Below are 12,767 nucleotides of genomic sequence, written 5' to 3'. Positions count from 1 at the left end.
AAAATACACTCAAGGTACATTTTTGACCATTTGATACAGAAAAATAAAATGTATTAAAATCAGTAAATAACACCAAATTAAAATTGATTAGAAACATTCACTCATGAGGACAATGTGCCAAAAAATTTGACCGAAAAAACAAATCTGAATAAAAGGGGGGAAAAAAGTGTCCTTGGACAGGACAGTTTTTATTTTTGCTGCTCACAGTATTTACCTCCTTTGCAATGGTGTGGAGTTATTTTGCAATTAGCATGCTAACAATGCTCACTGGCTTACTGATATAACACTGACAAAGCAGGACGATTGTTGGCAATATTCGGCACGTTTTCACTGAAAAAATCAAGCGGCTTAACAATGAGATTGGGGTCTAATGTCTTTAAGTGGCGTCTTAATTGATTTGGCTTCTTGCTGTCTGCTATAATTATTTTTAGACACTGTAAACAGTGGTCTTTCATCATCACCCACTGTATTAAAAGTCAAAGCTAAAAGGCAAACGGCACGAAAAAAGCGCATTCACGGCGGCCGAGGTAGAACCGTAGGTGAGGGCAGTCGTCGTGACGATCCCAAGCCGAAAATGGCACTTCTTGGGCGGCGACGTGAGAACCGGACAAGACAGTGGGTCGCTGCGTGAGTGAGTCCGGTCGGAAAACGGCTTTCGAAAACGGCGGTGGCACACTGCTCTTCATATCTGTTGTCTGTGTGTGCTGAGTGCTCTTCCTTAGTTCAAAAATACTGCGCGCACTCTGAAAATGAGAGCGCCACTGCCACCTACTGAGTGGATGTGCAAGTACACTTTATTCCAGTACGGCAAAAAAAAAAAAAACATGTTCCCCGAGGTCACATGCGCCCCCCCGGCATTGCTCTGCGCCCCCCCAGGGGGGCGCGCCCCACTATTTGAGAAGTACTGGCCTAAGTTAAGTTTTTGATACCAGTCTTTTGTTAGTACCCTGACTTTTGTTTGACTTAAGTTTTTTGGATTCCCCAGTCGTTTTGTTTGTACTTTGTTTTTTGTTGGCTTTAATTAAATACTTTTTGCACCGTCTATCTGACTTGCCTCCCTTTCCCTGCATTTGGGTCCACACACCACCTGCCTGCCCGCAAACCTGACACTGCGCTACATTTTACTTTTTTTTTGTTTGTTTGTTTTTTTTTCTCATTGTGAATTTGTTTTCATGCCTCGTGCAATCGATAAGTCCTGTGCAACTATACCGTAAATGAGCACTACCCAGATAGCAAAATATAACTGGAGCGGACATGGGCCAGATGTACTGTAAATTTCGGCCCAACTTTGTAAAACTGATCCGCCCCAATGTCTTTTTGAACAATGGCCGAAACTCTGTATGGAGTCACGTGCCGGATCAGCAACCAGTTTTGGGCCAGAACTGGTCCAAAGTAACAGACACGACATTAATGTGTGGCCCGGATATGGCACATGTGTTACCTAATCTGGGCCAGATTTGTATCAAAACCGTTTTCAGTATTAAATTTGGGGCCCATTTTGTTCAATGTATCATACTGTAATGTGTTTATATTGCAAATTAATATTGTCTATTAAAAGCAATAATGAGAACACTTCTTTTTCATGCCATTTATTAATGCTAACATATTAATGCAACATACAACACCATAACACAACATTACTTTTTCACAAAATATTTTAATTGGAACAAGGAACTCCACATTAAAGATGACACATTTTTAGACTGCAAACAACATATTGTATTTAAGTTTTAAGTAAGCTGCTGACGATGATCAGCGGCACCTGGTCCCAGGCTCACCCATCTGTGCAATCAAGGTTACAATTAAGGCAAAGTGACACATGCTTTATGCAACAAATTTTGAATTGCGTTTGAATTAACTTGCAGACAGGGCAGATCACTTGAATACACCGGCCATTTTATCAACGCTCGATTGAATAACTTGTTTAGCAGTATTTGTTTAGTTGCAGTAGTAGCAGTTTAGTTGTTTAGCAGGAAACTATTTAGTTTCCTTTTCAGGTGCGGCCTGACAGTGACGTCACATGTCATCCATTATAGTTTGAGCGCGTCCAGTCTGCACAGTCGGCCCCGGAACAGTGTGTAACCTATAATTTGAAATGTCATAGTGCAGATCCGGGCAGCATCTGTCGCACTGATGTTAAGCGGGTGTGATTGCAATGCGGATCTGGCGAGCTGGGGCCGGATCCGTCATGCAGTCGCCTGGCTTTGGGATAGAGGCAGCAACACGAGTGTAGGAGCCTAAATAATGGTTTAGTTGATTGTTAATGTAGATTGTGATTTATTTGTTTTGATTTCATAGAACTAGCTTGTGACGTCATGTTTGCCGACGTACGATATACGTGGAAGTAGCTGTGTGTGTGGACAGTTGCGCTAAGGTATAAGACAGAGAGCCAAACAGTTTTTTTTACCTTTTTTCTCTCTCTCTCATGATTTATTTAGATTTCTCGATTTAACTCTCTCTCTCTCTCTCTCTCTCTCTCTCTCTCTCTCTCTCTCTCTCTCTCTCTCTCTCTCTCTCTCTCTCTCTCTCTCTCTCTCTCTCTCTCTCTCTCTACGTTTTTTTGTATATTAAAGGAACAAACTTAGAAAGAGCAGCAGGAGTATTTTTTTTTGTTTTTGGCCACTGTCCAGCGTGCGTGAGGAAGGCGAGTAAAGAGAGTGTCGAGCTGGGGCTTTTTGACGTTTTGGAACCTACAACGAGTACAAGCAAGATTAGGCAGGTGGACAAGATATTGATCAACAGCGAGCAGCGCACCTTCAGATGGGTGGGTGCTGCACACTCTTGTACAGTTGGTGGAGGGTTTGCACTAGACTAGAGCAGGAATTATTTCGGGAAATCCCGCAGGTCACAGGACGGGAATAATAATCAGCGGAAGCAGGCAGGAGCGGGAACATCTAAATAGATGATGATATTCACCTGTGTTAAAAAACCTAGAGGACCGAAGTGTCTATTTTTGTGGTTTTATTTTCGTGGGCCAGCACTGTCTGGACTTGCGGTGGCACGTCAAAAGAACTACACATATAATATCCCAAGTTTCCAACGCTTCAACCAATATTCCCTCAAAATTTTCATGTCTCTGAGCAGACACGCAAGCTCCCTGAGCCCACTGAGTACCACGGTGAGCAACATCAGATGTGTACGCTGTGGCCACAAACCAGTATCACGCCTGTTCAAAACCTTTGACCACATCAATATCAATAAATAGTCTTTAAGGAACTAGAACAGTAATAAAGTACAACAATCAGTAACACTTTATAATAACTATCCGTTATAACTAGTTAATAGATCATTAGTAAACTCGATAAATGATTTATTGTTGATTTGTTAAGTGTTTACATTTACAATGATGGGTATAGGGTTAGGGTTTAATAGAAATACTATGATAGTTAATGAGTAATAAATTACTTGTAAACTGTATGTCAATGATTTACTGTATACCTACACCTTAAATTAGTAATATACATTTAACTTTAGAATAATGTCCTAATAACATAGATAAACTATCGAATATACTTAATAAGTCGTTAGCAAGTTACTAATAGCTTATTAATGGTATATTACTAATTTAAGGTGTAGGCGTAAATCATTGACATACAGTTTACAAATCATTTATTACTCATTATCAGTGTATTAATGATATATTAACTATCTGTAAGCATCATTATATATGCTTAACAAAGAGTTAACAAACACTTTACAGATCAACAATAAATCATTTATTAACAGTTTACTAATGATCTATTAACTAGTTATAGCTGATAGTTATTATATAGCGTTACCGAAAAATCCTTGCAAAAGCCCATCAAAATGCATCTTAGGAATTGTCATTGCATTGTCAAGCCTTATGATTGCCTGCCTGTATTTGTAGTGCTTTTTTCCCCTGTTTGTGGCTCTTTGGGGTAACTACTGTAAGCATGATTTAAGTGTGAATAATTCCTTTTATTTAACTATGGTCATTTTGGCTCAATTCAATTTATATTATTTGTATGGGACATTTATTTTCTATATCCTCAGTTGAAGTTTTCTCTTATTTTTCACAGAATGTTTCTTTTATTTGAAAAATCTTGAAGTTGTTACATATATCATTGTTAAAGCATCCAGTGGAGCATCCCAGTACAATTAGCAATAACCGCATATATTGATATCGGTTTGTTTTGGTATGGGATTTTTGGAGTTCGACAATAATTATCGGTTATTGGTTAAAAAGTCATTATCGGGTAACTCAAATTGGATTATTACAGTGCAGAAATAATTACATCGTATGTCTTAATTTTAAAGACAAACAACAAAGAGATTGAAGGTGCAGTTACATCTCACCCATTATAAATTTTGGTCTCAGTTCTACTTCGGAGGCACTTTAGAGGTTCCAAGTTGTCTGCTGGCTTATTGCTTCATATATTTTACAGCAAGAGAGGAGACACAGAAGCCTTATATATGCTGTAGTGTACGTACTTAGATGAAACAATAATATAGTGAGTGGTTAAAAGTGGTGGACATTCACCGAATAGAAATTCCGAGTTATAAGGAATGTTATGGATAAGAAATGGTCACAAATGGAAATGAAACCAAGCCAATATATGCATGCGCTCGAGTTTCGAGATCTGAGCGTGCGCAAGCATCATGATTTGTTAAAAGCTCGGCCTGGTCCATTTTTTGGGGAGTCAAAGTTAGTAGCTCTGCACACAACTTTGAACAGTAATACTGTATTATACAGACAAGAGATGAGATGTGTTGCTATGGCAATAAGGTCCTAAGCCTTTTGTATTAGAAGCAAGTGTACCATCAAGCTGATTCTGAAGATGATATGGTTGGATAAAATTACCTCACATTTTTGCTTTAATCGGTTGCTGAATTTTCTCTCTTCATTTTTCCTCATCAGTTTGCGTGGTTGTTGTTCATCATCGTTTGGCAGAACTTGACCTTTATTCATGCGTGCCGTCGCTGTGTCTTGATTGCAGGGCAACCTGGTGGCTATCAAACATGTCAACAAGAAGAGAATCGAGCTCACCAGACAAGTATTATTGGAACTCAAACATGTAAGTATTGCTTACAAATGAGATTTGAATTTATTCAAAGTATATTATAGTCATATATCCAGTCAATGTATAGAAATGTATGACAGTAAAGTAGCTTTGTACAGGTAACAACCATTTGTTATTGGATAAAAACCAGTGGCACAAGTAGTAGTAGTAGTAGTAGGGGAGAAAAAAAAGTGTTTTGGTAGTTTTTTTTTTTTTTTTAATCGATCAATAAATAAAACATAAAAAAATAGAATACTGAATTTTGGAGATTAGGTATATATGTTGAAAAAGTGTTTTTTTGTTGTTGTTAATAGTGGAAGTCCCGGGTTTTTTTGGCTATAAAGAAAGACCAGAAAGGTGTCAAATGACCCCGATACCGAACGGACTACTTGGCTTTGTCAAACAATGGACCACTCAAACAAGCAATCCAGCTGACAATCCCCCTACATACTCCTGTGGAGTCGATGCCTAGGTGTGAAGGGGGGGTTTCACTCTGGATAGCTGCAATTAACATCTTGAATATTTGCAAATCCAGGGCTCCCTTGGCTTTTTCAAACACAGAGGAACACGGAAATGGCCAGTCGCCGTTTTCTATAATATGATTGACATGGCAGCACTGAATGCATATGTGTTGTATCAGGCATGCACCGGAAGGCAAGAGAGACGGGTGGAAATGTCTCACTCTCATACTGGCGCAAAGAAGGCACAGAAGGAAAAATTGCTTTGGCAACAACTTCCAACACCTGGCCCCGGGAAAAGGGCAAAGTGTCATATGTCACCACTAAAAAATGTTTTGTTTTGTTTTTAATTTCACCGTCCCTTGTACAGTAAGCAAACTGCAGCTTTTGGAAAATGTAAAAAGGTTGTCCACCCGATTGCCTGCCTGAGTGGTCCACTGTCCAACAAATCCAAGGCAGCCCTCCCCTGCAAACACTCAAGTTGCTAATTGGAGCAATTCAACCCTGTGGTTTTGCGATTGTCAATGGGAACGATGCTCAATGCTCACAAAAGATATGCTGATTAGGGTCAGATGACCCTTCTTTGTATACAAAATTGATTTGCATCAACTGATCCACCCTGGGTAGTTCTAGTTGATAACATGGTTACCACCTGACACCTTGCTTGCTCATGTCGGATAATGCGCTATTGGAACGGAAAAGTTAACTGATGACTAGTGCTGCAACGATTAATAGATCAACTCAAATAATTCGATTAGAGAAAGTTTTGAATCGAATTTTGCTGCTTCGAGTATTCTTTTAATTAGAGTGGGTTTTTAATGGTTTGTTTTGAAAGTGTTTGCGTTTAGTTTGATTGATTTGGGTGGCACTGGTGTGGCAATAGCGAATATGACATAACTCATATAACATAGTTGAATCCAGCTGCTCCCTGTTAAGACCAACATAAGGTAAGTTTTTGCTTGATCTAATATGTGTTTTTATGCATTCGTAATTTAGTTCACAGGTGTATTTAGCCTTTTTTTTGTGGTAAAATGTGTTGAACGATTTGTTAAGCGCATTGTAAAATTAGCCTTTTTTTTTGTGGTAATATGTGTTTGAACGATTTGTTAAGAGTATTGTAAAAAAAAAAAAAAAAAAAAAAAAGTTAGCATTTTATAGCATTAAAGCGAGCTGACTTTTGCTATGCAAGTCAGGCAGTTGTTCTCTTGTTGTACTTAGAGCCTCATTTATTTATTTTTTTTATACCGTGTGAGGCTAAGATCAGGTATTTTAATTTATCTTTAAATAAAAGTGCAATTTTGCATAGTTTGACGAAACACTCGGTACGGGAATTTTATTTTGTATTCGCATTTAATGCTTTTTTGAAAATGCAATCTTAGCAAGCCTTTGCTCTTTTTCTTTTATTCTGCAGCCTATAAAAGGTTTCTAATCCGATTACTCGTTCATTCGAAGAAACTAGTTAATAGATTAATCAACTACTAAAATAATTAATCGATAGCTGCAGCCCTACTGTTGACAGAGGAGGCATTAACATGGTGCAAAAACAAATTTGTGATTTTTGTCTTGACAAAAACTGCGAAATTTTCTAAAATTAAATTCTTGATCGAAAATGAAGATGATTATAATAATTTATAATAGTGCCCAGCGAAGAAACTACAGATTTAGACTGTGGAAAACTTCAAATAGCTTTTGTTGTAGCCATATTTTCTGTTTCTTGTTGCTGTTGAGCTGGCTCCGTGTAGAGTGCTGTGATATTCGTGTGCAATATATTTTAGTGTTGTGAAAGTGGGTTAAATCGAGGCATATTGGACCTTTGAGTTTTCAAATGTGTTTGTGTGTCATTGCGCCATCTAGCTGCGGGGATTTGCATTATAGACAAGTTTCCATGCAGGGCGCAAGCTTTGACATTTGTTGCTAGTTGTTGTGAGATATATCAAGTTGTTGTTTTCCACCTGTAAACGAACAAAAAACATGTAACACTTGCATTTATGCATTTAGGGTAAGAAGCCTGTGTATGACTTGTAGTAGATGAATGTTTTCCATTTCTTTATCATTGTATATCTACGTTTAGCTAAGCTAATGATGCTTCAGCTGTGACGCAAAACAGAATTGTAGTCAGATTGAAAATGATTGTACCATCTTTTACCATCCATACACGTACTGATTAGCAGTTGTAATAGCTTAATAGGTAGCATGTATTGCAGCCACAGCAGTAGTAGTAGTCAATAATATTAATCATCATCATAATTACAGTCATCATCATAATAATATCAAAGACAACAACGTTTCATGTGCAAGTTTTTAGTTTTAGTATTTTTGGAGCACAAGAATAGGAAGAACATACCTTCCATAACACAGCGGCAGCGTAACTGCCAAAACTCCAACACACACTGTAGGTGAAATAGAACGCTGTCTTTGTAGTAGCCTAGTAGTAGTACCTAAACTATCCAGCATGCATGTGTACTGCCATTGTGCACGCTTATATGGAGAAAAAGCGCGAGCATGACAAAGTTGGACCACAACGCCTGTTTTTGGATGGGAAAAACAATATAAGATCCTCAGTACCACCTGCTGTGCGTGACTTCCAACACCTCTGCATCTTGCAGTCCAATTTTTCATTGAAAATGGTCGATTTGTCCGTAATGTGTTTGCTCTTACCTTACATGTCCCCCACATCAGTTAACGAGAGTAGGGTGGTACAATGTCAGCCTTTTGGAAGGCCTAAAATCCTGCATCCGCCCGTCAACAAGAAAATGCGAAAACTATTGGCTTGTGCTTTCAGTTTGAAGACAGACATGTGCTGAAACCTTGAGTGTTGATTTGAGTTATAAACAAGTCTCCATTTGAAGGAAACATATTCAATAAACGTTTTAAATCCATCTGTAAAATGAAACAGCCATGAACTGACATGATGGTACTTATTGCCACTGCAGGTAAAAGACATTCCCACAAGGTTAAACCTCTCCTTTTTATTAAGAATATGAAAATGTTTTAAAATATAATACAGTGCCCCATCAAGCGATTCATTTTTCATTTAATATCTCAGAGCGTCACTGATGGGCTGTACATTTGCTTGACATTGGTGCGGGCAATGTGGGTAAAGTTCCCACTCAGTGATGGTGTGAATTAGGGCTGCAGCTATCGATTGTTTAGGTAATCGATTAATCTATCATTTAGTTAGTTGGAATATTCGAGTCACCGGATTACAAACATTTATACGAATTAATGCGAATACAAGATACTGTACCTGAGTGTTTTTTCAAACTGTCGGTATGCAGAATTGCACTTACCTTTCACAAGAGCCATAAATGCTAGGGCTGTCAAACGATTAAAAATTTCAATCGAGTTAATCACAGCTTAAAAAATTAATTGATCGTAATTAATCGCAATTCAAACCATCTATAAAATATGCCATATTTTTCTGTAAATTATTGTTGGAATGGAAAGATAAGACACAAGACGGATATATATATATCCAAGTACATAAGTACTGTATTTGTTTATTATGACAATAAATCAACAAGATGGCCTTTACATTATTAACTGTTAAAGCGATCGATGGATAGAAAGACTTGTAGTTCTTAAAAGATAAATGTTAGTACAAGTTATAGAAATTTTATATTAAAACCCCTCTTAATGTTTTCGTTTTAATAAAATCTGTAAAACTTTCAATCAAAAAATAAACTAGTAGCTCGCCATTGTTGATGTCAATAATTACACAATGGTGCTGAAACCCATAAAATCAGTTGCACCCAAGCGCCAGCAGAGGGTGACAAAACAACCAAAAACACAAGTAACAAGTGCACATGACACTGTGCTGTCATTTTAATCTGTTTGAGCGGGGCATGTGCGTTAAATGCGTCAAATATTTTAACGTGATTAATTTAAAAAAAATAATTACCGCCCCTTAACGCGATAATTTTGACAGGCCTAATAAATGCATTTTAAAAAATCAACTAAAATACCTTATCTTAGCCTCAAACAGTATAAAAAAATACAACAAAAGTTGAAAAAAAATTTGGCAAACTTGCATAGCAAAAGTCCGCTAGCTTAAATGCTATAAAATGCTAACACTTTTTTTTAATAATGCACTTACAAATCTTTCAAACACACATTCCCACAAAAAAAAATCTAAATAGACAAACATATTAACTCATACAAATACTTACAACCTTATGTTGACCTTAACAAGGAGCAGTTGGATACAGCCATGTTAGACGAGTTACGTCACATTAACTGTTGCCACGAGAGCGCAGTGTATCCATTCAAATTATTAAAACTAAATGCAAACACTTTCAAAACAAACCATTGCAACACCACTCTAAGCGAATCGTCAAAGCAGCAAAATTTGATTCACTTTCATTTTCTAATTGAACTACTCAAGTTAATCGATTAATCGTTGCAGCACTAGTGTGAATGTGTGTGTGTCTTGCTTTGTGAATGGTTGCATTGCCTGGGGACAAGTAAACAGTATAGTCTCCCAATACCTGAAGTAACCTGTGATGGGCTCTGGCTCCAGGTAGTGTTGTGTATGCAGTGGTATGAAAAAGTATCTGAACCTTTTGGAATTTCTCACATCTCTGCATAAAATCACCATCAAATATGATCTGATCTTTGTCAAAACCACACAGATGAAAAAACAATGTCTGCTTAAACTAAAACCACCCAAACGTTAACAGGTTTTCATATTTTAATGAGGATAGTATGCAAACAATAACAGAAGGAGGAAAATAAGTAAGTGAACATCACATTTAATATTTTGTGGCCCCCACTTTGGCAGGAATTACTTCAACCAGACGCTTCCTCGAGCTGCAGATCAGTCTGGCACATCGAACAGGACTAATCGTGGCCCATTCTTCTCTTCTAAATTGCTGTAGTTCAGTCAGATTTCTGGCATGTTTGTCATGAATCGCTGTCTTTAGGTCATGACACAGCATCTCAACAGGGTTCAAGTCTGGACTTTGACTTGGCCATTCTAGAACGCGTATTTTGTTCTTCTGAAACCATTCTGAAGTTGATTTACTTCTGTGTTTTGAATCATTGTCTTGTTGCAGCATCCATCCTCTTATTAGCTTCAACTGTCTGACGACAGCCTCAGATGACATTTCCTGCAAAATATCATGATGAGCTTTTGAATTCATTCTTCTATTAATGATTGCAAGTTGTCCAGGCCCTGAGGCAGCAAAACAGCCCCAAATCTTGATGCTCCCTCCACCATGCTTCACGGTGGGGATGAGATGTTGATGTTGGTGAGCTGTTCCATGTGCAAAAGTTTAGGCAGGTAACCTGCCTAAAACTTTTGCACAATACTGTATATATTATATTATGAATATACAGGATATACTGTATGTATATATTTTCCCCAAGTTGAAGCTTCCATGATCCTAATAAATTTAATAATTAAAAAAAGATATTTATTATATATTCTATATTATATTTATTTATTTATAAAATATAGCTAACTTTTGCACAGTACTGTATATATGTATATATATAATATATATATATTAGGGCTGTCAAAATTATCGCGTTGATTTTTTTAATTAATCCCGTTAAAATATTTGACGCAATTAACGCACATGTCCTGCTCAGACAGTATTCTGCCTTTTGGTAAGTGTTACAGCAAGGCTTTTTGTGCTGTCTAACAGCGAACTCTTGTGGTCGCTTTGCGACATGGTTTATTGTTTTCTTGCCAGTTCAATATGGCTGCACGACGTCTCGGGCTGACGCCTACGTTGTAATGTTGTGCTTATATGATCCTTGAACAAGATTTGTCCGTAAGTATGGTTGTTGTAAAGAATGTACATATTATGATAGTAAGCGAAATGTTATATTTTTTTTATGAGACGCTTTTTGTTTATGTTTAGTGAACCTGTATAGCGTGCTAAGCTAACGTTGTTGCTAATGCAATGCATGTGTACTTTTTTTTTGTAGTTTTACGATGGTCTAAAGAGGACAATGGTTTGAGGCCATTTTATTTATAAATCAGATGAAAAAGGAAGAAGTCTGATTATTAAGGCGTCGTTCACTAGCTGTCTAGCTTTGGAAAAAGTAGACGCTTCGGAGTTAGGACATCAAGCTGTAATTAACTCGATTAAAAATTTTGATCGTTTGACAGCCCTAATACATACATATATATATATATATATATATATATATATATATATATATAAGCAGTGGCTTCCTCCGTGGATTTCCTCCCATGAACACCATTGTTGGCCCTAGTTTTACATATAGTTGATGTGTGAACATAGATATTGGACTATGCCAGTGATTTCTGTATGTCTTTAGCAGACACTTTAGGGTTCTTTTTTTTTTTTTTTTTTTTTACCTCTATGAGTATTCTGCACTGAACTCTTGCCGTCATCTTTGGTGGACGGCCACTCCTTGGGAGAGAAGCAACAGTGCAAAACTCTCCATTTGTAGACAACTTGTCTGACTGTCGATCAGTGAACATCCAGACTTTTAGAGATGGTTTTGTATCCTTTCCAAGCTTTGTACAAATCAACAATCCTTCATCGCAGGTCTTCAGACAGCTCTTTTCACCCAGCCATGATGCACATCAGACAATGCTTCTCATCAAGACATTTCTTACCAGGTGTGTGTTTTATAGTGGGCAGGGAAACTTTAAACCACTCACCAGAGATTGGGCACACACCTGACTTAAATTGTTTGGTAAAAATTGGTTTCAATTGCTCTTTAGGTTTCATTAGACAGAGGGTTCACTTACTTATTCCCCCCCCCCCCCCCCTTCTGTCATTGTTTGCATGCTATCCTCATTAAAATATGAAAACCTATAAATGTTTGGGTGGTTTTAGTTAAAGGAAACACTGTTTGTTTTCATCTGTGTGATTTTGACAAAGCTCAGATCACACTTGATGGTGATTTTATGCATAAATGTGAGAAATTCCAAAAGGTTCAGATATTTTTCATACCACTGTACTAAAACCAGTGTTTTTTTGGCAGCCTTTTTAATTCTCATCTCAAGATAGACAAAAGCATCTGTCAGCCATGCCCACAACACAAAATAAGTGAGTTCCAAGCACAGTTTAGTTTGTCATGAAATTTTGAGAGGGGGACGATCTGCCACCACCCTGAGCTGCATGCCATCCGAGTTGCGCCAAACTGCGAGGGCCCGTTTCGTCCTGCTTGCAGGCCTAGTTTTTTTTTTGTTTGTTTTTAACTTAATGGTCACTGCAAAGATTGAGAAATCATGCATTTGAAGAATCATTAATAGCAACAGCAAAAGTGGCCACTCTTTTAGGTTAGTGTTGTGATACTGTCTTAC

At 37.6% G+C, this 12,767-nt stretch overlaps 1 protein-coding gene across 2 annotated transcripts in view; it reads left to right on the top strand.

The window, feature by feature from the left end:
* The window catches only part of npr2 (natriuretic peptide receptor 2), a 160,688-nt gene that overhangs the window by 107,665 nt on the left and 40,256 nt on the right, over positions 1-12,767 (top strand). For both annotated transcript variants that reach the window (XR_009061042.1, XM_057818207.1), the window contains exon 10: positions 4,959-5,036. Coding sequence is in view for 1 of the 2 variants with exons in the window: in XM_057818207.1 (XP_057674190.1) it covers positions 4,959-5,036 (78 nt within the window). In the remaining variant the exon portion in view is untranslated. The remainder of the gene's footprint in view (positions 1-4,958; positions 5,037-12,767) is intronic.

The sequence above is a fragment of the Corythoichthys intestinalis genome, chromosome 17 (genome assembly GCF_030265065.1).
Source record: "Corythoichthys intestinalis isolate RoL2023-P3 chromosome 17, ASM3026506v1, whole genome shotgun sequence".
Classification (NCBI taxonomy): Eukaryota; Metazoa; Chordata; class Actinopteri; order Syngnathiformes; family Syngnathidae; genus Corythoichthys; species Corythoichthys intestinalis.
The sequence above is the reverse complement of the archived record's forward strand: the minus strand, read 5'-3'. Positions and strand labels throughout refer to the sequence as shown.